The sequence below is a fragment of the Rhinolophus sinicus genome, chromosome 1 (genome assembly GCF_057876585.1).
Source record: "Rhinolophus sinicus isolate RSI-liver-muscle chromosome 1, RSI-T2T, whole genome shotgun sequence".
Taxonomy (NCBI): domain Eukaryota; kingdom Metazoa; phylum Chordata; class Mammalia; order Chiroptera; family Rhinolophidae; genus Rhinolophus; species Rhinolophus sinicus.
Window position 1 is genome coordinate 127,009,417 of NC_142501.1, and position 25,260 is coordinate 127,034,676.

The window sequence follows — 25,260 nt, forward strand, 5'->3', positions numbered from 1 at the left end:
CACGTAGTAAAATGGAAGGGTTTGAAATTAGCATTATTATTGTCACTGGTTTTAATATTCTGATAAAATGTGAGATTTTGTACAGATGGTATGCCAATGGAAGTGGTCTCTTACACAAGTTACACTGAAATCCTTCTTCATACGATTGGCAACGGCAGCAAATGGGGAGCGTGAGGCCCAGAATAGAGCCCCCATCCTTCATAAAACTTTTACCAATACCACTAGCTAGCTGTAGTTTTTGTCTGCTTGTAATAATTTGTCAGTTATTTTGTGCTGAGACAAGTAAAGAGTTAACAGGTGCGGGCTTGTGAGCTGGCAGGAGCGAGCTTAATCATTAACTGCTTGGCTCTGAAGGCGCTGGCCGGCACTGCACCTGCAAGCTGACAAGCTCCTTGCATCCATCACAGGTGCGAGGAGAACAGTTCCCAGTCAAAGAGCAGCACTGTGCAAGCAGACATCCATCACAGATGGGAACAGGACAGTTCCCGGGAGAAGACAATTGTAATGGCAGCCCCCCTGAAGCTGACAATCATCCTACACGCTGCATGGAAAAATATAAAACCCCAGCACAACTTCTCCTCGGTGCATCTGTCTCCAACGGGCTCTGCCCTGGCAAAACTCCTTTTGCCAGTATTTCTCTTACCCTCTGTCTCAGCAGTTCTCTCTGTCAGACTGTCCTGGCCAGTTCCAGTAGAAAACTCTCTCTCTGCCTGACTTTCAATAAATGCTTTCTCACTTTGCAGAGTCTTGTGAATACTTTCTCATTCTGCGAACGACCATGAGTTACTTCTACACCAATACACTTCGTTCTGGACTGTTCAGTGGGCAAAGACCACGGACTATAATGCAGAAACCACCTCGGGACTGAGCGTACAGTGCACATGACCATGAGAGGCAGGGTAAAGCCACTGACATGGAAAGAATGGACTCTAGTGCTAAATCCAACTTCCCGGATCACTTCATTCGCAGCGAATGTGTATGCTGGGCTGCGTTCCCAAGTGCTCTGAGAAGCAGATGAAAGCAACATGCTCGGGCGCATCAGAAAAGCCGTCCCCAGATCTTCCCAGTTACTCACGTGCTGTCAATCTCTGCACATCCCAGTGCGACTGAGGAGTGAAGAGAGGCCAGTGTCCTGTTCTTTTTTTTACACATGGGAGCACTGAGCGTTTGATTGAATAATTCTCTATTAGATTAAGTGCTTTATTTTCTATTTAACTGTTTAAGATACGTTTTCAATAAAAGCTTAACTATATCCATGTCTCCAAGAGGAAAGTATCGGTGTGGTTTAGAATATTTGATTTTATCCTATCTACTGTTCAGCGGATATTTTCAATTTATACAAGGATAGGAGCCATGATATCAAATACTATTTCCCGTTAGACAAATTCATACTGTAAAAGACAAGATATCGCTCATGAAGAAAATTTTAACAATGTGAAATTCAGGGCTAGATTGCTCTGCACAGACTGGCTGACAAGTGCTGAGGAGAATGATCTCAGTGAGAGTTCGAGCAGCCACAGGAAGCTTCACGGAGAGGAGAGCGTGGGAGCCGGGCGTCCCGGGGCAGGGGAATAAAACATAGGCTCCCACCGTAACTTGCAAACTGATGTTCACAGCAGAATTATTAATAGCCAAAAAGTGGAAACAACACAACGTTCCATCAACTGATGAACGGATACGTATTTTATCCATAAAGTGAAGTAACGTTGGGCAATAAGCAGAAATCACATATTGACATGGGTTATAACAGGGTTGGGCCCTGGAAACGTGATATTAAGTGAAAGAAGCGAGACATAGAGGAACTCAGATTGTGTGATTTACATGAAATATCGGAATAGGCAAATCTTTAAATACAGAAAGTAGATTGGTGGTTGTCTGGGGCCACGGGACATGGGAAGCTGGGGGTGACAGCTCAGTGATGCGGGGCTTCTTTTGGGGGTGATGGAAATGTTCTATAATTGACTGTGGTGATAGTTGCATGACTCTCTGAATCTCTGCACGAGATTCTGAATCGTACATTTTAAATGGGCGAATTATGTAATATGTGAATTACGGCCTGATAAAGTCGGTTTTTTTGTTGTTTTTTTAATCCAATAGTGGATGTAGATCTCGTCTATTGTGGGTGTGCAGGCCTCAATGATCTACATATTCCCATACTTTTACAATATTTTAAAATGGAAAGAAAATTAAGGAAATGCTGACTTTGTTGGTTTGTATCATGACCTTTCTGTACAAGTTAGCCTGATATCCATGAAATATATACAGATTCTATAACCATTCACAAATGTGGCAATAATAAGATAATTTTCCGTATTGTTCTATTAAACATTGTCCTCTGATTGTAAATGGATGCCTCATCATGGTAATGGAAGTATCACTACAAAATACTGTTTGGTAGAAAAAAAAAGTCTGTCGACTTCTATGAGGAATGCTGCATATTTCTCAACTTTCTCAAGTATATACATTATAAGAAAAAATATACAATAATAATAAAATAATACAAATAAATAAAATAATACACAAAGCAGAATGAAAGCCAGAGTTTAAGGAGTAAGTGCATTATAAAGACCATAAAACTATAATAAATTAATTGCAATGAAAATACAAAAGACGCCGCCGTTGAAAATCAGGATCCTAAAACACTTTATATATTTAATCAGCTAGAGCTTAACTGTTGACATGTTAGGTTTCATACATACCTGTCTTCTCATTTGTTCTGATGTCTTCATTAGATCCTGTCTCTCAGCTTCTGGATTCATGCGATCATGTGCTATAACTTCCAGTGAAGCCTCTGGCAGAGATTGTTCGTTTAGGTTGTCAGCTAGCTCTTGTTGCAGTTGTGTCCCAACCACCTAGGAAGATGTTTCTGTTACTGATTTTATATTCACGTGATACTGAATTACGTTGATAAGCTGTAAGTCTAACGTGTTAATATAACACATAACGTGAAAGAGATCACCGCATGCATCAATGCACCTTCTTTTCCTCTCACGGACAGTCTGCTGTTTACTGAATCCGCGAAGAGACACAGAAGGTGTTATCCCCAATCACTGTTAGGTTATTTGAACAACCGATTCAGCCCCACTGCCGTGCTCCCCTGATGAGTCTGCAGAGCTTTACAGTCTACTGACGTCTCAAAGGGAAATGGGTGCGTCGGTGGCACTCGTGGTAGCACAGTCTACCTTGTGGAAAGTGTGCCTCTTTTTTATCTCAGGCTGAGATTGACTTCAGAGGTCCTCACATATGCAGTCCTCTGCTCACATCCTTCCTAGAGATTCCTATATCTTAGAAGAAAACAACCGCCTTTCAACGGCCTTCAGGGTCCCATGGAACCTGGCCTCGACCTCCCCGCCGGTTACACGTGAATCCTGCCACCCCTCACTCGTCAGAAAATGGAGATCCAATGCCAAATTAATAAACCACAGACAGCTACAATTCTTTCTTTTTGAATTGGACAAACCTATGTCCAAATGATAGTAATTGGGCCTTCTGATCAGAAATATGAATAAATCATTTGTAAAAACATTCAAAGAAAATGAAATGTAGCAGTGGGAAGATTAAATCACATATACTTTCGCTAAAACTCAGCACAGTTGTCCCAAATTGTGATTTAATGAAAATGTATCTTCCTGTAAAGAGTTGAGCGATCATAAGAGTACATTATTTGAAAAGGAAATATTTCCATATGTAAATCAAATTGACATGACTATCAACCAGATTATAACAATTTAAATGTATAGGATGCTACTGAAGGAAAGAAGCAATATATTGAGGGACGGCGTCTACACTTTGGGTCATCTGGGAAATCTAGGATTAACTGTCTAGGTAATGCACTGAATGGAACCTGAATCTCCAAAAACTTTGGAGACAGGAGCCTGTCTGTTGATCTGCTTCACAATGGTATTACACTGTGGTGACAGAAATATTCAATTATTATTTTACCAGGACAAGACTAAATTGATAATATCAATCTATATCTATTAACAAATTCTGCTTTGGAATTTTAAGGGCAACACAATGTCTTTCCTCAAAGTGAAGCACCTCGCAGGTCTAATTTTTATTTGCTGGATACAATGTATGCTTTTAAGCTGCGACAGCAAATACCTTTGTAGCATACATAGTTTTAACATTCAACGACATTCAACATTTCCCCATCGTCAAAGACCTGAACATTGCCTTTTCTTGCAGGAAATTTGAAAACTATGTATCTCTGTGGACACTTACTTCTCTTCCTGCTTCAGGGTTTCCGAGCCGATGCAGCCTTGCAGTGACGTCAGTGCAGCGACTGATTACCTCCTTATTGCGCTCCTCCAACGCACGGTCTAGTTTCTCAGACTGAGTTTGACATAATTTTACCATATCCTGAATCTGGTTTTGGATAGTCATTGCTCTCTTTTCATTCATAGCTTCGCTAAGAACATCTCTTATGTGGTGGAACTCAGTTTCTAGGCTACTGAATTTACTTTCAACGTTAGAAAGTCGTTGAGAAAGAATCTCGTTGTTATGTTTGAGGTGAGACATATCGAAATTCAGTTTGTCCCGTAAACCAAACAGTTCCTTTCTTGCTCTCTGGACAAAAAGCTGTATGCATCTTTCGGATTCTTGACTCTGCTCCAAAGCTTGGATAGCAGTAAACAGTTCAGAACGGTAGGATTCAACTTCTGTTTCCAGTCTTTCTCTGTTTTGTTTTTCACTCCTCAGTTCGAAGGTTAGTCTTTTATTCTCAGCTGTCAGAACATTCAGCTGTCGATGATATTCAAACATTGTTTCCCTTAGCGTTTCCTCATTTAGTTTTATTGTGTTTTGAAGATGGTCAGTCTTTCCTTTTACAACTGCCATGTCCTCAAAATACTTTTTTTCCATTTCCTGATGCTTATTTTTAACTGTGTCTAGTTCCAGTCTTAATATGACAATTTCACGCATCAGATCTTTTTGTTTTTCATGACTCTCAGAAACCTAAATAAAAGAAAAAAGACTTGTAGCTAGCTCTCAATGAAATGACATATCGTGATAGCCTCTCAAATTACAGAAGAACCTATATGTTTGTACAATGAAAAGCTTGCAATAAATGGATATCCCACTGATTGCAATAAATGGGTATCCCAAATCTCCAACTTTATACAAGCATAAATTTCCCAACGTTCACAAATTTAATATAAGATGCTGAATCCATGAAAGTGAAAAACAGAATTTTCAAATCCAAAGAGAATTTTAAGAGTCTCAGATTTGGAAAAGATACACAATGAGAAGGCATAAATGGTTAAGAAATCGACACGCACTTTAAAATAGAGTTTACAGTTTGAGAATATAGTAAATCCACAGTAAAAGTATAAACTCTGCATATGTTCGGATACATTAAATTTCCTAAAGTTCTTTTTTTCTGAGACTATTCCATAGATATTCTAATTTCCCAATATTTTCATAGTCAGTTATGAAAATTACATCTTGTAATGACTGATACATCCAGGCATTACACTAAGTTGTTATTTACATGGATGAACTCAGTATCTGTCACAATCTGACACAGAGAGATGGAAAAGATCAGCACGTTCAGGATTTTCCCCAGGACTTCAGACTCTACAACACTGTTCTCGCACCAAACCCAGTGTTTCCCCTCATGTTAATACATAAATTGAAGGGGTCTTAGAAATTCACGAGGTTATTTGCTGCTCAGTAACTTTGATGTCCTCTTCATAATGTTTAAAGTAGTTATAAATATGACATAGGGGGAAACATACTGACCTATTAGACTGGGAATAAAATTCTCATCAGTAAATTATCACGGGATATATCCTGGCATATCATCTGCTTCGGAAGTTCATTGTACTGAAATAGGATGCTACTGGGAGCAAATTGTGACTTTTCTCAGAAGGAGGAGAATGAATGCAAAATATGGTCTCCGGCCTGGCTACACATTAGCATCAGTGGAAGTGAAAACTAATCTCTGTATTAATACAGCAAGGGGATAAAATCACTGCCGAACACTGGAACACCTATTGATAATAGCAATAGTTTTGAGATTACAGAAAGCTCGTAGATTCTTACAAAAATTATTGAAAGCCTTCTGTAGGGCTGAGACCACTGTGAATGTCACTACTTTCTGTTGGACATAAATGGATTTGAATCAAGAACATCATTTACTGCAACGGACCAAAAATGTCCCTGCACATAGAACACACACACACACACACACACACACACACACACACAACACTCTCTCACACACAAATGCACTCTTATACACATGCACACACACACATTCTTATACACCCACACACTCTCACACACACACAAACATTCTTATACACACACACACACACAGACACACACACATAGACCCACAAACACACACATACATATGCTTTTAAAATCGTGAAGATTTCCCGTATGTACTGTGTTGGTTCTAAAAAACATATACGCACACAAATACACATGTGTTTGAAAATGACTAAACAAAATATCTCAGAATTCTTTTTCTTAACATCTATTTCTTTCTCCTTTTGTTTGCAAAAGTTGTTAGTCAGAATTGTGTCTTGCAACATTCTGTCATTCTGCTCTCGAGAACGTCTCCTCTGAGTGTCATTTTGCTCCAGTGCCACCTAGCGAATCCAGTATGAACCAAGTAAAATTAGAATATAATTAAAATTTAATTGTTAAACTTCTTAATCGATGTTCACTTACTCCCAAATTCATGGACTACAACTAGGAAGTGGCAGATAAAGTGCCTCAGTCGAAAGTGAGAGAAAAACATGAGCCTGCCAATCTAATTCTGTCCCTCTTTGAACTAAACAATTCGTTAGATGTTAAATCCACCCAAAAATGAATTAGTAGATGATTGTTAATGTTACAGAGGCTTCCTCCCTTAAAATATTTCACCCCACTGTATCTTTATTAGTGAGTACCTACAGGGAACCTAACAACTTTTTTAAAGCTTAATACCTGGAGAAGAGGCAAACTTTAAGTTATTAGGAGCCAAAATCATTCACATGAAACAGAAAGAGAAGCAAATTCATAAACAATAATTCAAAGTATATACTGTGAATGCGTTATGCATTCATAGAGTTACCTGTTGCATCCTGTTCCAATTGATTCTAATACCCACTGAGGTGAGCAGATAGCAACAATGAGTAACCCTGACTCATTTCCTACACCAAAATGAAAGGAACTCGAAAGTGAATGCTTGTACCCTAACCCAGAAGGTCTCATCATGCAGGGTGTGATTCTCTTAATAGGCAGGTGAGTTGATCTCATGACCCCATCCTCTCCCTCAATGTAGACTCGGAAGTCAACGACACAGAGGTCCCAAGGCAGAGTCCATCTCTAACCCCGGCCTTAGTGAGTAGCCATACAAAACTCCAAATTTTGAACCACTGAGAATGATGACTCCTTTCACATGAGTCCGACTCAGTGGTCAGCATTTGTACAGTGTCCATAACTTCAACTGTTTAATCGTCTGATTCAAGGGTCGATGGTACCTTCTTTATCAGGTAAGAAAGTTATAACAATGAAGAAGCAAACAATATTCAGGACTTTTGTTTTGTTTTGTGTTTTGCTTTTTGCCTCAATTCCAGGAATCAAATTGATTTACAAGTAGCTATAGATTCTAACAATATTTCAAGTTTCATAAGCAGTTCAAATGTGATGAAAATAATATTCCATTATGACCTCTTGACTCTGAAAAGGCTACCTTGAAAGTGAACTTCAATGGACTATGTTACGCTATTGATGCATAAAACTGACATTATACTAGAAATTTAAAAGAAAATGTTCACGTACATGACAGTGGTTATTTTCACTTCCATCAAGCCTCACTTGTTCTTTCTCTGATTCCGTGCTTAAGTGTATCTCTGTGGAGAAATCTATATATTAGTTAAAATGAACTACTCAGGACACTGTGATACAAACTGTCGTCTCTATAAAAACAGAAAATAACATGGTATCAATTGAGAGTTAAGCTTAGTCTTTCACTGAACACTGACTGAAAAATACTTCTGATTATCTAAAACCGCAACAAACTATTTGGGAAATCACTGATGTCAAAAAGTTGAAGGCATACAAACATGGCAAAATCCACTCACGAATTCATTCACCCAACTTCAACGAAAAAGCAGTCAGACACAAAACACATTTTATAAATACGGGAAGACAGATCAAGTCGCAGTGTACTCTGTTCTCTACCCCCTTAGAGTACCTTTTCCACAACACCCTAAGATTCAACTGCAACATCTTTCACGGTTTCCAGAATCTGTGTTACGGTTTATGCCTTTATCGGTGTACACTTTTCCTCATACCTGAAATGTTGTCCTCTACTATTCTGACAAAGTCCCTTTCGTCTTTGAGGATTCAGCACTGGGCTTTAAGGAAGAACAGAGGTAAGAGGGGACAGGCTACGTGGACACAGCTGCGAAGGAAGTACAATGCAGCATATTCTCAACGATCCCCTTACGACTGGAAAAGTCACCTCTGAAGTACATAAAGCCATAGAAAATCCAAGCAATACTTCAATATTTGGTTTCAGAAGGTGCTTTTTCAGTAACACCGAATAGAGTTATGACTAATTCTTGGGAATTAATGCAGGGCTATAAAACTAAAGTTAAGAAACCACATTTCATCTCAATAGACAATCTTTCGACCTCTTCCTACGTTTCCCATCTGGTTCAATCATTCTACACATAATCCTGCCGCCCACTCCCCAGTGTCCGCTCAATGTTACTCTGAAGGAAATCATGCTGTCAACGCATTCTGATTCTTATTTACATCAGTGTTGCTGTGGTTACAGCAAGAATGCAAATGTCTTGCTGAAAGGTATTCCGTTTGGACGTCTGTTGCATAAATGGGGTGAACATTAAGTAGGTGTTGCCACAAAATGATTTTTGGTAAGTCAGAAAACAATGGTGAAGCTGCACAGAGGTGGCATAGGGTTGAACTCTTTCTGTTTCTTTATTATGTTCTTTGCTCTCTCTGTTTTCTGGTAGCTGCGATTCACATGAGTCACAGAGCCTAGAACACCCTAACAGAAACATACCTCCAATTGGAATCTCAATAATTCTTTCTGTCTTTTTTCTTTTTTCAATTCTTAATGGTAAAAAAGGATCCTAAGACCCCAAAGTTTTCAAAGATGGTGTGTATCAAATATTCATTCTGATTAATTTCTCCGGGCAGTTTAAATAATCAAACACACCATAAGCTCGCCTGCCCACACACACACACACACACACACACACACACATAGAGTCTGCTAATCAGAACATCAAGTTAGCCTAAGATCATTGGTGTAACACACTAAGATGACGTAAATTGAAAACATACATTGACATGTTAGCAATTGGGGGTTTCCTTTAGGGAAACGTCAACATTCAAATGAGCATTTTAGGATACTGGGAAAAAGTTCGTGTATGATAATAAAATTCTGGGAACCCCTATTAAATACATGAATTCCAAACTGGGAAATTTAGAGTGTCAAAAAAAAAGTAGAAATGTGTGCTTAGTTAAAGCGCACATTTTTTAAATCTCTTTTTCTTATTCTTGGAAATATCTTTTTGTTTCAAAAAGGGTACCAACGATGACATCTATATTATTTATGTCAAATCAATCAATTACATTTGAAAAATGAAAAAAAAAGGAATGAGGAAGAAGAAGACTGTGAGCATGTAAAAGATAACATTTTTTATCTGAAGAATGGATCAATGGGAAAGCTGAGGATAGAATGCCACAGAATATCTTGACTGCAATACATCAGAAACATTGATACCATCACGCTACAAGTATTTATCATGGTCTTCAATTTGACCTGTAATTGAAGAAACACACAGTTGTGTTAAGAGTTCTGTTGAATGCATAATTCATTTGAAAAGGACAAAGTGTTATGAATCCATCAGCTGGGATATACAATTATAGAATAGCAGTTCATAAAAATATTCACTTCTTTCCAAACCTATGGGGGCTACTAGTGTGCCTACACTTCTTGTATCATCTACTTGACAGCCATCAAAAAGTTTCTCGATCTGCTCATGCAAAAAGGTGTATCAAACTTCTCCAAGAAACGATGTAGGATGAGTTTTCAATATGAAATATGATATTGAAAGAGGAAAAATTAATTCAACAACACAGAAATATTAGATATCAAAATCTTCTACATTTCAAAATCGGTGTAACATTTACTGAAAACAAAAATCTTAACCCTTAGGGAATGAAATCTCTAATTTCTTGTTTTTCCAATCTTAGTTTTCCTTTGGTATCTCATGCTAGACTTTAAAGGACTTTTATGAAACAGCCATTTTATCAAAGAATTAACTCCTAAAAAACAACAGTCATGTGCTCTATTCAAACTCATCTCGTTGGAATAACAAATACCAGAGTAACCTATGTATCTTGGCTGCCTGAGAATCCTGAGGAGATAAATGAGTGGCTACCGTTTATCCCATTCCAGCACTTCCTCCTGCTTCCAGGATTCTCTGGAGCAGCAATGATCTCACCTTCTGTTTCAGAGCAAATACACTGAAGCCATCCAAATGAGGTCTCTCACATTGTCTCATCGACTCCAAAATTACCTAGATGAAGCCATTTTCATTCTTTTTGTGGATTATCCCCACAACTTTTTCTTTCCTCTCTGTTTAGTGCTAGTATCTTACAGCTATCACTTCTATTTCTTCATTTTCTTGCTTCCCTTTGGTCGTAAACAAGGTCAGAAAACCACACGCAAAATAATGCTGTTCCTCGATCCTGTTATGTCTTCAAGTATCCGATGCCTCCTCTTCCAGAATTCTCTGAAGAGAAGTCAGCCCCCTCTCTGCACAGAGCATGGTCTGTGGACCAGCACCTTGGTGCCCCCTCATTCCTTGTGAGACATGCGGATACAAGACCTGCTGCTATCATTTCCCCCGAAATGCAACTGCATTCGGAGTCATGGACTTTCTCATGGACATCTGGTCAGGTTATTGCCACCCTGAATAGCCCATAACTGATCCTGCTCTCTGCTTCATTCCAATGCTCTTATTTTGCTCTATAGGATACTACCCTATGAAGTAATAGCATTTTATATGGCATTAAGTTATATACATTTACAGCTGGCCACATAGCCTTAAGTTGATCGATGGTGGATAAATAGAGTTCTACGTGGCCACTTATCTCAATCCGCAAACTCGTCCCTACGAGAAGAAAAGCTTGGACACGTTTTGGTACTGGAAGCTCTCTTTCTGTTCTTCCCATATTTCAAAAATTCTGCTCTTCCTTTTTCTAAACAATTATTTACTACCTTATGCTCTGTATACCTGATTCATTTTCCTTCATTGACTCCCCATAATTTCTGCCTTTGTCCTTCTTCATTCCTCTTTTATTCTTTTCCTTTCTTTATTTCCTGACTCTCGTGACGGAATATCTTGAAATGGAACAAATAATTGAGCTCCTGTGGTTGCACTCCCATTTGAATCTGTTGCTGATAACTGAGCACTATACAACTTTTGTCCTTTTCACTTCATTTTCCTCAGTAGGCGTCTAATAGGTGATGTCCTTTGGCTATTAGACTATATCATATTCATGTTTCAAGTCAACAATCAGGTGAATGACTTTATTCCACAATTCAGGTCTTACCTTCGACTTGTGCAGGAAGTACATATTTTCCTCTTTGATCGTCAGCGAACAGGAAAGGATCAACATACTTCTTTGGACGTCTTCCAGGAGTACTCTGTTAAAATTTATATCCATCATGAGTTGTATAATGATGTCTAATCCATCCTAAGAACATATCTGAATTCCCCCCTTTAAAAGGAATTAGACTGAACGATAAGACAAGCATGTCTTATAAACCAAACCATCTAAAAGAAGATGATGTCTAGACCGGCCTCCTCTTTCGTCTTCATTTGGCTCCTGTCTGACTCTAAAGTGCACATGGAACCAGAGCAAAGGCTCTCACAGACACAACACTGCTGTCTACGCTCACTTCACCAAGGAACTAACTTCAAACCCCGAAATCTACTTTGCATTCCCACCAGCATGGTAGGACACTTTGAAAATAAGTATGTGCATAAAAACGTTAAGAAGTGCACTTAATCCAAGTTTTAAATATTTCAACTGACAGAACTGCTTTAGTGCAAAATAAGATGGTTGACATGATAAGAAACGTTGGTGTACATCACGTTGCGGATAAACAGAACTATTTTGAACTTACTTCATTTTGGTAAACAAGGGCTTGGAAAAAGCAAACTATTATTTGATAAAATGTTTTGATAGGAAAAGTGGTTGAATGAAATGGCAAGGAAGTCAGAAAAATATTCCTTTAAACTATCTTTAAATAATAGCCAAAACTTTTACGTAGTTATGAGCTCTTCAGAAATATTACAGTTTAAGTTTCCATTAGGGGAAAAAATAAGAATATATGTTTAGTAACCATCTAAAATGGGCCAGGCACTAATCATGCACATTGTATTTCTCTTCTACACAAAACAACAGATATAAAGATGGTTTCATGATGGTTACCACACTGCCTGCTTCCTGGCCTTTCTCAGACATCGGAGTAAATGACGAGCAGTGCGATCCACTGTTGTCTCTGTCCAGCAGGTTTTGCTTCTAGACCTTCACACGACTGGCTACTTTTCATGCTTCACTTGGCAGCTTTGTCACACTCAGAGAGGACTTTTCTGACCACTTAAATTCAACTCCCACTCCCATTCCTACTGTACCCCCCTCCCCCCTTATTCTCTACCTAACAGTCTCCATTTTCTTTATGGGAAGATTGCGTTGTGTACTTGTTTTTCTGGACCTACCACGACAGCTTAACCCCCTCAACTTCTACACTCAGTGCCAAACTGCCCGGCACACGGTTGGTATCCAATAACAGACATTTGCTTCAAGAAGGCCTCACGCCCCAAACCACTACAGACCTTTGGGACACGGCCAGTCACCGTCTCCTGAACCTTAACACCCCCAAATTAGAAATCCACATGTCCCTTTTAACTTTCCCGTTCTGTTCTTGTCACCACTGCCACTCCTTGGCCTTCAGGTTACGGAAAGTGTCCCGATATTAATAAGTCACTACAAGCCACTGTGATCACTGTGTCTTATATTTCCACAGCACCCTTTACAGTTCACAAAGTGTTTGCAATTTTGCTATCACATCTGTTCATTACACATACCTGAAAGGTAGGTGTGACTACCATCGTTATGAATCAGATCACCGACATGGGCAGGTTAAAAAGTTTTCCAAGATCCCATAGTTAGTGGGTGACCAATCCAGGATGCTAACACGTTCCCAGACTTCAAATAAACTGCTTGTATCGTTAGGCAGCAGACGCATATATCAAAATCACTCCCTTCCTATCTCTTTTCACAGTTTTCACCTCAGATTTGCTCATCATTACTTTGTACTTATATTACCACAAGTTGGTTGACAGAAAGTTACCCAATGCCTGCTCTTTTAACTGAACAAGACTGCGTGGAAGGAGCGAGTAAATGCTTTCACAGACACAATACTGATCTACGTGCACATTAAACCAGCGCTCAGCTCTGGTTTGGAACAATTCTTGAGTTTCGGGGAAAGTTAACTTCAGAACCCAAACTGATTCCTTATGACCTTGAAGGCTTCAGTGTTTTGTATTGTACTACGCTGCCTTCTTTCAGGGAAACTTGCAGTTAGCAGAATTGTGCTAGGCAGTCTTACTATATTCAGCACATAGCGCTTGTATTAATAATAGGTTAAACCATGAGAAAACAATTTGTATGGGGAAATGCAGAGGTGAGAAAGTACAGTCAAAGCCTACCTCCTATGTGTCCACATCACTGAATGCTGATATTTAAGTAATAACGGTAATAAAAATAATAATGAAAGATAGTACCTCAGAATCCCCGGGTGATTTTACATCTTCTTCTTCTCCTAATCCTAATGCTGACATGTGGACTATAAAATGCAGTCACAGAAACATTAATGTGAATATTTATTACTATGCATTTTAAATACACATTCAAGTCTATCTCCATTCTTGAATATCAGATAAAAGCCATAGTAGAGAAGAATTACAGAGGGTTGATATATTTGTAAGAAGAAATGTTGGTAGTAGTTGTGATACATTTGAAGAAACTTAGCAAAAACAAAAGTACTTAGTAGAAATGAATATCACATTTGGAACTACACAGGCTATATTTTTTTCTACCAACATTGAAGCTATTAAAAATTCATAGGTAGTCATTGAAATACCACTTCTATTATTTTGGTGAACTCCATCAACGTGAGTCAAATTATCGTTTTTGGTGTGCTCTTGTGGAGCACTTTCAATAATATCCATACCATTTTCTTTTTTTCTGATTGCCGGTTTTGTTGGTTTGTCCTATAAACACAAAACAAAACAAAAACCCAACTTAATAACACAGCATATTCATTTACTTGCTCATTAACTCACTCATTCCATCAGTTTTCAAGACCACAAACATTAACCGTATTCATCAAATCATAGGCGCTAACCCCAGAGAAGCTGAAAATATAAATCCCAGAAGTTGTCCTAATTCTAGTCTGGTTAGAGGTACATGAGAACCGTTAGAAAAGTATCGCTGGCTGTTTGGACACTTGAACTGAATAAAGTAGAGTAAGTGCAGCTCAGGAGGTGCTGCAAAGCTGGGCTGCACCTTGAAAGTTATGCTAAGTACAGAGGGAAGGCGAGAGAAGGGATTCTAGAAAGGGCAGCAGGAACAAAACATGAGGTATGAGTCAATATAGGAAGGGAGGGTACCAAAGGAAGAGGTAAACCGGAACCACTGAGAATGGGATGGAGAGATAAAACTGCAAGATCAGAACCAAGCCAAAGAAGGCAAGTGTCAGGTAGCACATGAATTTTGCCCTCATGTCATGGACAGCCATTCATCAAGCAGAGTTGCTGCATCATTGGAAATATATTTTAGGACAGTGAGTCTAGCTGCAATTTAAACGGGAACATAAGGGATGCAATGCTACAAAAGAGTACTTCAAAATTAAATGTGAGAAAGTGAATCACGGTAGTAATTTCTAAAAAATGGCAGGCATGTAGAAAATATGAAGTTGGTGAGTCACTGGATGTGGTGATTCCAGGGAGAGCTGGGGTCCAGGATTTTTCTTGCTTCGGTATTTCAATGGTGCTATTTGCTACGTTGGGGAAAACAGATGACAGAGTAGACTTGAGACAGTCAGCAAAAAAGGAAGTTTCGGGGCATGAGTTCACTTTGCGACATATCAAATTTGAGCCACCCAGGGGACTTAGAAGGAAAATCTGCATAGATACATTTAAGTAGAAATAGATGACTTTACTCAGAAAAAGTGTATGATTTAAGGAGATAGATGTTTATAAAACATACTCAGCTGATATCATTCAATAATGTAAAGCCTACACAGATCTTGTGAAACTTTAAAAATAAAACAAGAGCAGACGTATAGAAACGTGGGATTCAATTCTTCAATTACATATTTCAAAACCTAAAATATAAAATACCTTTTATGGATATATGTAACTTCTTATTTCTGGGATATTATCATAATAAACATTTTAAGTTTAATGAAAAAAATTGTCAATCACCAATTCATGATGCTACTAGAAGACAACTATTTAAAAATTATTTATAAAAGATAAGTTTAAAATAGTAGAAGAGAAATTCTTATGTGATTACAGAATCACAAGTCATTTTGAAGCACTGCTATATGTATGAAAGATATCCAAAACCCCGTTTTAAAATTCACATGGCTTCCTTATTTCCCTGAGAACAAACAGTACAATAGAAGTCTAATGACCTATCTACTGCATATAACATGGTAGTTAAATACTGCAGGGAAAATCTAGTGTAAGGACAGTAATAAAACGAGGATTATCCAAGTTGAAGATTTAAAAGTCTTCAAATACATCAACGATTGTCATGCAGGACTGAAAGAAGAAAGGGACTAAGAAATCAAGTGACCAGGATGTCTGAGTTTGAGATACGAAAGAATTTTCAACTTACCTTTAACAACTATGGACACCAAAATTAATAAAGTTTCTTAAGAATAATATGAAATGAACCAATTGCCGAAGAGGATTTAAAAAGTAAAAAAAATCATCTCAGAGAGAATGTTGTATACTCTGGTGATAATGTTTTCTTCCTTATGACTTTACAATAACGAGTATTTTATATTAGAAAAATATCATGAATTGTGATTTCATCCTTTGATGTGTGCATATGTGTCCACTAATGTGTCCACATATATTATTATGAAAAGATCACTCAGAATCTCTAGCCCCCAAAGCTAGGTCAGCTGCCCATCGTCTCACAGCTGGGAAATGGTCCAGTGTGGGCGCAAGCCCAGGCCGCCTGGCTCCCAAGCCAGAGACCACATTCTGCTCAACCCGTTTTCTCCGCACCCAGCTCCCATGTCACGATGTCCTCTGTTTCGGTCCTCCCTTTTGTCCCCGCTTCCCGAACAAGGTCTGAAGTGAAGCCCTGTGCTAGGCACACAGAGAACAGAGAGCAGGGGCTGCTGAAGTCTGTGCGCCCTCGCAGCCCGGCTCAGTCTGATCCTCCCCTGGAGCACGCTGCAGACTGGAGCCGGGAGAGGTGCCCCACATCAGTGCTGATGGCAAATCAGCTGGCTGTCCATCCATAGGGGACCCAATAAACAAGTCATGTGACTTCTGCGCAGTGGAATTCTCTGCAGCCACTGCAAAGAACAAAGAAACCCCTTGGAGAGCAACATCCAGACATATTGTTAAGTGAGGAAGGCAAGAGCAGAAGACACGTTTTAAATGAGCCATTTGATTGTTTTTAAATATGTACCACGATCTTAATGTCATTGACTGATGAGTGCTGTGATAGTATTCTTTGTTCAGTGAGGTCACAGTACACAAAACATAAAATCGACCATTTTAAAGGGAAAAATGGAGGAGAGTTTTGTACATTCACAATTATGTACAACGATCATCTCTAGTTCCGAAACATTTCATGACACCAAAAAAGAACCCCATTCCAATTAAACAGTCACTCCCCATTCCCGCCACCACCAGCCCCAAGAACTACTAATCTGCCTTCTGTCGGTATGGATTACCTTATGCTGCACATTTCAGATAAAAGGACTCATATAGTTAAAATTCTTTAAATATCAGTTCTACTGAAATAATAATTTATGTACTTTTTCTTTTAGAGAATTGCAGCTTAAATTTATTTTCTCATTCAACGAATAGCGATTAAGAACCTCATTTACATAATCAGAAATTTTAATTAACGAGAACCTGTACAAAATTCTCATTTATTTCTGCTGTGTTTGTCTTCAAAAAACTCAAATGTAAATGATTAAATGCTCCAATAAAGACATGAGGTGGCTGAATGGATAAGAAAACAAGATCCATATATATATGACATCAAATTTAAAAGTTTTGCACAGCAAAGGAAACCTTCAACAAAATGAAAACACAACCAAATGAATAGAAGATATTTGCAAATAATACATCTAATAAAAGGTTAATATCCAAAATACATAAGGAACTCAAAAAACGTAACACCAAAAACACAACAATGAATTAAAAAATGGGAAGAAAACCTGAGTGGACTTTTCTCCAAAGAAGTCACACTGGTGGCCAAGAGACGTAATGAAAAGATGTTCAATGATACTTATCATGAGAGCAATGCAAATTAAAAACGCACTGAGCTATCACTTCACACAGTCAGAATAGCCATCATCAATACATCAACAGACAAGTGTTGGTGAAGAGGTGAAGAAAAGGGATCCCTCGTGTGCTGTTGGTGAGACTGCAAATCAGTGCAGCTGCAATGGAAAACAATACGGAGGTCCCTCAAAAATTGAAAACTAGAGCTACCACGAGACCCAGCATTCCTGCATCCAGGTATTTATCCAAAGAAATCCAAAACATTAATTCGAGAAGATACTTGATGTCATAGGTTTGTTGAGCATTATTAGCACTAATCAAGATACAGAAGTAAGCTAAGTGTCCATTGAGAAATATTGGATAAAGAAGAGTGGTACCTATACGCAGTCTCACAAGCAAGTTTGTGAACTTCCCACCTAGCTCTTACATAGGCAGCACTTTACAAACAGCTCGATAAGGTTTCATAACCTTGGTATATCAGTGTCTCACAGCTCCAGTTGTGTCGATGGGGTGGTATCTTGCTGAGTGGTGTTCATCTTTGTTGCTGCGTGATTTTGTGTGCTGTCGCGACAATGTCTGAGGTTGAATTAGAACAACGAACACATATTAAATTTCTTGTTAAACGTGGCAAGAGTTGAAGTGAAATCTGGGACATTTTAGTCCAAGTTCATGGGAATAATGCCATGAAGAAAAAGACTGTCCGAATGGATTAAACGTTTTACTGAGGGGACAGAATGCGCCATGATGAAGACAGGTCAGGGTGGCCAGTAACAAGCAGAACTGATGCAAACATTGCAAAAATTCATTGAATTGTGCGTGAGAATCGTGGGCTGATTGTGACTTTTCACTTCTGTACCAAACTAAACATCGATACAGACACAGTTAGGAAAATCTGAACTGAAAATCTTGGCACGAGAAAGGTGTGTGCAAAAATATTCCCAAAGTAGCTCACCAATGAACAAAAGCAAAGGAGAGTGAAGTTTGCCAACACCTTTTGGGAGGCAAGACGATGTCTTGGGCCATGTTGTCACTGATGATGAAACATGGGTGTACCAACACAACCCTGAAACAAAGCGTCAAAGTGCACATTGGATGTCAGCCAATGCACCACGACCAAAATTTCCGTCAGCCCAAATCAACAGTCTAAACAAGTTGCTAACCTTTTTTGATATCAGAGGGATTATTCATTATGAATCTGTACAACTGGACAAACAGTGAACCAAGTTTATTGTCTGGAAGTGCAGAAAAGGCTGCCTGAAACAGTTAGATAAAAACGCCCTGAATTTTTTGAGAACGAGTCATGGCTCTTGCATGACAACAATGCACCATCTGACACGATACTGTGTCTAAGGGAGTTTTTAGCCAGTAAACAAACAAATGCTTTGCAATACCCTCCCTACTCACCTGATCTGGCCCCTAGTGATTTCTTTCTTTACCCAAAGACAAAGAAAATATTGAAAGGTAGACATTTTCATGACATTCATTACATCAAGGCTAATATGACAACAGCTCTGATGGCCATTCCAGAAAGAGTTCTAGAATTGCTTCGAAGGGTGAACTAGGCACTGGCTTAAGTGCATGGCTTTGAAGGTGACAATAGTGATATTCATCAATGAAGTACGCAGCATTTATTCAAGGATGAGTTCGCGAACTTAACTGTCGAGCGTCTTATACACTAAAATATGACTTGGACACTTAAAAAGATTTGAAATCTTACCACTGGCAACAACATGGGTAGACCTAGCTGGTATTATTCTAAGTCACATAAGTCACACAGAGAAAGACAAATACCACATGATTTCACTTATTTGTGGAATCTAAAACACAATAAATGAACAAAGAAAAGAGAAAAAATTCATGAATACAGACAACAAACTGATCACGGCCCGCTGTGAGGGCTTTTGGGGGGCTGGGTGGAAAAGTTAAAAGGATTAAGATTCCAAATGGGCAGTTACAAAAAGTCATGAGGCTGAGAAGTACTGCAAACATAGTCTAGTCAATAATATTGTAATAACTACATATGGGGCCCAGGGGACCACACTGATAGGGGATCACTTTGTAAGGTATATAAATGACTGACCTCTATGGTGTACACCTGAAGCTAACATAATACTGAATGTCAACAGAAACGGAAATAAAAGAAATTAAAAACAACAAGAAAAGGTTTCTGAAATCTGACATTTTACCATACGGTTATTAAGAATCACTGCTTCTAGAATCATCATTTTAGGCAGAACATGTACTTTTCCATCAGATGAAGACATTTATCTATATTCATAATGCAATGATTTAGCATACAGTGGAATCCCTTTTAATATGGGTTTTGAGATAAAGAAATTCAGTTCTACTTTCCGCAATTTCCACTATTATTTTAATCTAAATGATGGACCCAGCACACGTGCAACTCATATAAAATAATATCAAATGTTAAATGAATGTAACTGAAGAACTAAGTAACAAGAAAGAAACAAGAAAACATCTCCTCCTCACAACTATATGATACCAAAATAAAAAGTGTAAAAAAAGAAACCTATATAAGATATGCTATGCAGTTTTAAAACTGCAAGGCTTCAGAAAGATTTCAGGACTATTACAATAAGTAACTGGATCCATTAAAGATTTCATTTAGGCAAGTGTATAAAAGTCACGCTGGTGTAAATAAGTGTCGCATTAAGAATCTTTCCCTTTCATCAAATATCATATCTCCTCTGCTGTGAGAAACCTCCCAATATAATTGTCCTATCACAGTGTATTTCCCAGCCCATTCTGGTTTTTCGTCCCCATCTTTAGTACTTAGAAGGGTTTAAACAAACAAACAAACAAACAAACAAAAAACACCTCAACTGGTCCTATCTTATAAACTGGTTTACTCCACCAATTTCTAATACAAACATAAAACAATGGTAGGTGGACCCATACTAAACTGTAAGAGAAAGTACTACACAAAACCAAATGCAGAGTAAGGAACTTAATTTCACACAGGTGCACTTTACCTTGGGATCAACATTGAAGTCTTTATCCTGTGATGTAGACCGTGAACCATCAATGTCATGTTTGTAGGGAAAACTGTGGGGTAAAGATACACAAGAAAAATAAGTGAGTTCCTTCCTTTACAAAAGCAACAACAACAAAAACAGTGTGGTAGCTCAGCTATCTGCATATCAAATGAAGGGCCTTGATATAATTAAAATTTGGCCTGTTTGAAAACAGTTTTCCGTGCTCTATTTCTGCCTCCAACTCTCCCAACCTATGAAAGAGTGTGAAGATACACACTCTAAGTTTCCACAGCAAACAGTCACAGCGAATGAATTGGCAAAGCCTGAGATTGCTTTGTGTTCACCAGAAGTCCTGAAAATCCAATTAATGGCTGACATAACTTTTGTAACCTGAACTGCGAGGAATCTGATAACCTAAATCGTGGTGGAAAGATACGCTGGCACTTCTCCAGTGTCTGCCCCGCTTCAGAGACTCATCTGTGTCACTCAGAAATGGCAGTCTTGGTTCTTTAACATGGAAAGCACTGACTAAGACGACCCCATTCTTTCCTTTCACCCTAAAACAATAGAGTGAGTTCCCTGAAATGTTTGCAAGTTACAAGCACAAAAGTCAAAGAACAAATGTGTATGTTGTTAGCCTTCCCACTCCCAGCTCTCTCATCCTCAGGGCTCCCTGGCAACCTCCAACCTTGAAATCTGCAGCCTTTCTATTAGCAAAACAATGAAGGCGCAGACTCCTGAAACAAGGACGGCCTCAAACGACCCACTATTTCCCTGCTCCTGGGAAGCAAGCTAAACCGAGTCTCGGTCATCCACTCCCAATGCAGGCATGTTACCAACTCCCCATCTCCATCACTGATCTGACAGTCAGTCCTTCCTCTGCCCAACCCTCCATGCACATGGGAAGGACATGAGGGAGTTGGGAAAAGCGGTGGAGGGGACGAGACACCTGCCTTGGGCCACAGATCTCTGTAGTTCTGCAATCTCTCCAGTAACCTAGGGCTGGAAAGGATCTAAGGCTCCTCTGTAAGCTGGGGTGCAGGTAGGTGGCACCACATTCCTACTTGCTCTAAAGAGAACCTTTGCAGTGGCCCAAATTATTTTAATATTTCAGATAGATACTTTGAATTTTCTAGTTTCCCCAAATGAAAAAGCAGCAACCTGAGCAGTACGTCCTTGGAAGCCTTATTTTTATCTACTTTTCTACACAACTGCCAACATCCTGTGTCAATCTTATTTTGATTTGTGTTAACTTGTCACCAAGCCCACTCTTCTGAACCCTTTGGCCTGATCGGATCTGTGATCTCTGTTCTAAAACCCGTTTTTCTATTGCGAACCACTGGTTTCTTGAAACTTGGATTCTCCTGCTAATTCCATTCTGATCAGCTTCCAGTGTGTTCATTAGACCTTTCTATTAGCAAAACAATCACCAACAGGATGGTAAAGTAGGAAATGTATGGGCTTAGGAATCTGAACTTAAAGCTCATTTCCATCACTCACTTAGACTCAAATAAGTCACTTTAATCTCTTTGAGTTACAAACCCTCCATGTGAACAACCACTTGACCAAAACGTTAATCACAGCATCAATTACTAGAGGGTGTTTTAAATAATTAACTCCTAAGCTTCCTTAAACCCCTGAAATTCTAGATGTTTTTGCTTCTACCAAATAATGGACGACTTAGCTTGCAGAAATGGAAAAAATAACACAAGAGAAACTCCAAAAAAAAGCAGAAAAGAAAGTAAAAAATCAAGAAAAGTCATGGAAGAAGAAGAAAGACTTTAGGGAAAAAAGGAAAACAACTTGATAGAACCAGGTAAAGGAACCACCCTGAAGGGAAACCCAGACTGGGAAGTGTGTCAGTTGAGATATCAATTAAAAATATCCTCTAATTTGATGCTGAATTTCATTAACCCAACATGGCCTACACATATGTATTTTTCACTTATGGAAAAGTAATTCATCTTCAGAAGGGTAGATGGCATTACACCCCAAACCACCTGACTGACCAGGTCTTGCTCATGTAAAGCCGGTAGTTCTGTGGCCACAGCTAGCTCACGTCTTGCTAAATTCTGATGCTGAAAACCAGGTTCTCATTACTGCTAACACTGTCCACTATATGAAGACAAATGCTTGGACTAACCGGGTTTCTTAGGAAAAACTCTAAATCAGCGTTAACATATAACTAAATTGGACTCTCTGAGCTCCTCTGACCTGCATCTGAATCCTGACTCCAGAGCTGCTCAGGAACTTCTCAGGACAGGCTGAGGGACAGGAGAATGGCTTTGGGAGCCACGCAGGCTAAGGTCACAGCACAGGTCAGTCACTCGCTAACTAGGGAAACATGGGTCAATTAATCAACCTCCCGGAATCACAATGTCTAATTAATAAAAAGAAGCCTGAACAGCACAGCTACTTTGCAAAGCTATTGTGATGACAAATGAGCTAACAACTGGTAAGTAGATAAGACAGGGCCTGGCCCAGAGCAGGACACTCAATAACTGTTCGGTTCTCTGCAGTCCCTTAGTGAACACGCCATTTTTAGAAATCCATAAAATCTTACCTGCTTGCGGGATCTTTCTTAGAACACTCGTCCACTATTAAAGAAAAGAATTAAAATACATTTAAATCCACAATAGAAAAATGCAGAACTTTAACTTATCAGATTGATACTGTGATAAAACAGATTTTTGGAGACTATAGTAGAGTGCATATTAATGATACTATTGGTAGGAAATTAACATATTATGAATTTTTACTTCTCTTAGATATACATAACATATATGTGAGTAAAATCAAATCAAATCAAAAATAATCGGCGTGTATCAAAATTTCATACCTACAAGTCAAGTCCCGTTTTCAATGATTATAAAACTAACCAACACCCATCAGACTGAGAGAAAATGGTATCATCGGTAGAATCAGTATCATAAACTGATAATGTGAAAAGGAAATTGCATGATTTTCCTCATTCTATCATGACACGCAGTTACAGCAATGTACACTTATTTTGCTGTTACACAGTACAACGTTTCCATCTCTTCAGCCAAGAGTGTTCACTTTGGGATGAAACACCCTCTCATTAGGAAGCTGGGTCGGTGGGCACTGTACTTTGCAGCAACGCACAACACAGGAAACAGACTCTTTCTGTTGTATCTCCAATTGCAAGATAATATAAAAGACTCTGTGATTCCAGTGTTATCAGTACACCCCCTGCTACCGTTTCCTTCCACGGTAGAGAGTCTGCCTGGACCCACTGCAGTCACCACTGCTGGCTCCCTGCCCACTGGCCATTCCTTAGTCTTCATTCTCGCTGAAGAACCACGACTCTGTGTGGATATGTACTGTCCCACTACACAGAGAAGGTGGCCTCTGCTCAGCTCCAGAAAGAAATGATTGTACTAAGCTAATCACAGTGACTGGTTTACCACTAAGTGTTGTAGGAATGAGCATGTGACGTACTCCACCTGTAAATGTTTTGGGGGGTGGGGGGTCCACTGCGAGTCTCTCAGTTTTCACCCTAATTAAAGAAACACAGAGCTCAACCTGACTAACCATCAAAGAAACGCAAAGCAAAACACAGTGACATAGGACCTCATAGCTGTCAGATGGCTATGTTCAAGTTGACAGGAAATAACAAATGTTGGCGAGGAAACAGAGAAAAGAAATTTTTGTGCACTGTTTGTGGGATTGTAAATTGGTACAGGCACTGTGGATAACTGTATAAAGATTCCTCAAAAAAATTGAAAAAACAACTGCCATGAGATCCAGCAATTCCACCTCTGGGCATTTATCCACAGAAAAGAAAACCATGAATTTGAAAGGAAGTGTGCACCCCTATCTTTACTGCAAGATGATTTGCAATAGCAAAGATATGGAAGCAACACAGGTGTCCTTCAGGGTATTATGTTAAGTGAAATGAGACAAAGATAAATACCATGTGATCTCTCTTATATGTGGAATCTAAAACTACAAAAACGAACAAACACACAAGAGAGACCCTCAGCTACGAAGAACAAACTGATGGATGCCAGGGGAGAGGGAGTGGAGGGGATGGATGACAAAGAAGGTGAACACGAAGCACAAACTTCCAGGTATAAAATATCGCAGCCACAGGGATGTAGCGCACAGCACAGGGAGTATGTCAACAATATCCTTATCACTTTGACTGATGGCAACAGGGCATCCTGTTGTAGAGAACTTACACTGTCATGACAATTACCCGACAAACACAGGGAAAGATCATCTTCTAATGAAGTCAACATGTCTCATTCCGTTTTGACTTATGAGCAACGAAGGTGAAAATACTGACTTTGTTGGTATATCTCCGTGGAAAAAACTATGCTTCTCAAAAGGCGTTGCTTTTCTGACTTGTATACTATGAGTAGAGAGCTTTAAAAAAAATGTTTCTGGGATGCTGCACACTGGCTAGTTTTGTAGTTCTTATTTGCAATTTGTTTATAGGACAGGGAGGATATTGTTGAGTTCCTAGTTTTCATTACATTTTTAGTGAGACCAAGCACTGAGTAATAACAAGTACTCATTTGCTAGATGTAATCCATTTGCAGTAAACGTTAAAGAAAGAAAAGATTCCATTTTTATAACAAGTCCAATTCATTACAAGGTAATTATAGAGGGAAACACAGCATACTAACTGAAAAAATCTTCTTTCTTAT

At 38.9% G+C, this 25,260-nt stretch overlaps 2 protein-coding genes across 8 annotated transcripts in view; both read right to left on the minus strand.

Moving 5' to 3' along the window:
- The window catches only part of LOC148759258 (ankyrin repeat domain-containing protein 26-like), a 31,283-nt gene extending 17,518 nt beyond the window's left edge, over positions 1–13,765 (minus strand). For all 4 annotated transcript variants that reach the window (XM_088789360.1, XM_088789371.1, XM_088789363.1 and 1 more), the window contains exons 1-4: positions 11,590–13,765; positions 7,777–7,847; positions 4,225–4,956; positions 2,700–2,852 (exon numbers count right to left, since the gene is read on the minus strand). In XM_088789360.1, coding sequence (XP_088645486.1) covers positions 2,700–2,852; positions 4,225–4,923 — 852 coding nt within the window. In that variant the 5' untranslated portion in view covers positions 4,924–4,956; positions 7,777–7,847; positions 11,590–13,765. The remainder of the gene's footprint in view (positions 1–2,699; positions 2,853–4,224; positions 4,957–7,776; positions 7,848–11,589) is intronic.
- Positions 13,766–13,911: 146 nt separating this feature from the next.
- The window catches only part of LOC148759259 (uncharacterized), a 52,342-nt gene continuing 40,993 nt past the window's right edge, over positions 13,912–25,260 (minus strand). For 3 of the 4 annotated variants that reach the window (XM_088789373.1, XM_088789375.1, XM_088789376.1), the window contains 3 exons: positions 23,148–23,181; positions 20,582–20,654; positions 14,260–14,318 (listed from right to left, as the gene is read on the minus strand). In XM_088789373.1, coding sequence (XP_088645499.1) covers positions 23,166–23,181 — 16 coding nt within the window. In that variant the 3' untranslated portion in view covers positions 14,260–14,318; positions 20,582–20,654; positions 23,148–23,165. Of the gene's footprint in view, positions 14,319–20,581; positions 20,655–23,147; positions 23,182–25,260 lie in introns of all 4 variants that reach the window. The other variant, XM_088789374.1, reaches the window with a different exon arrangement.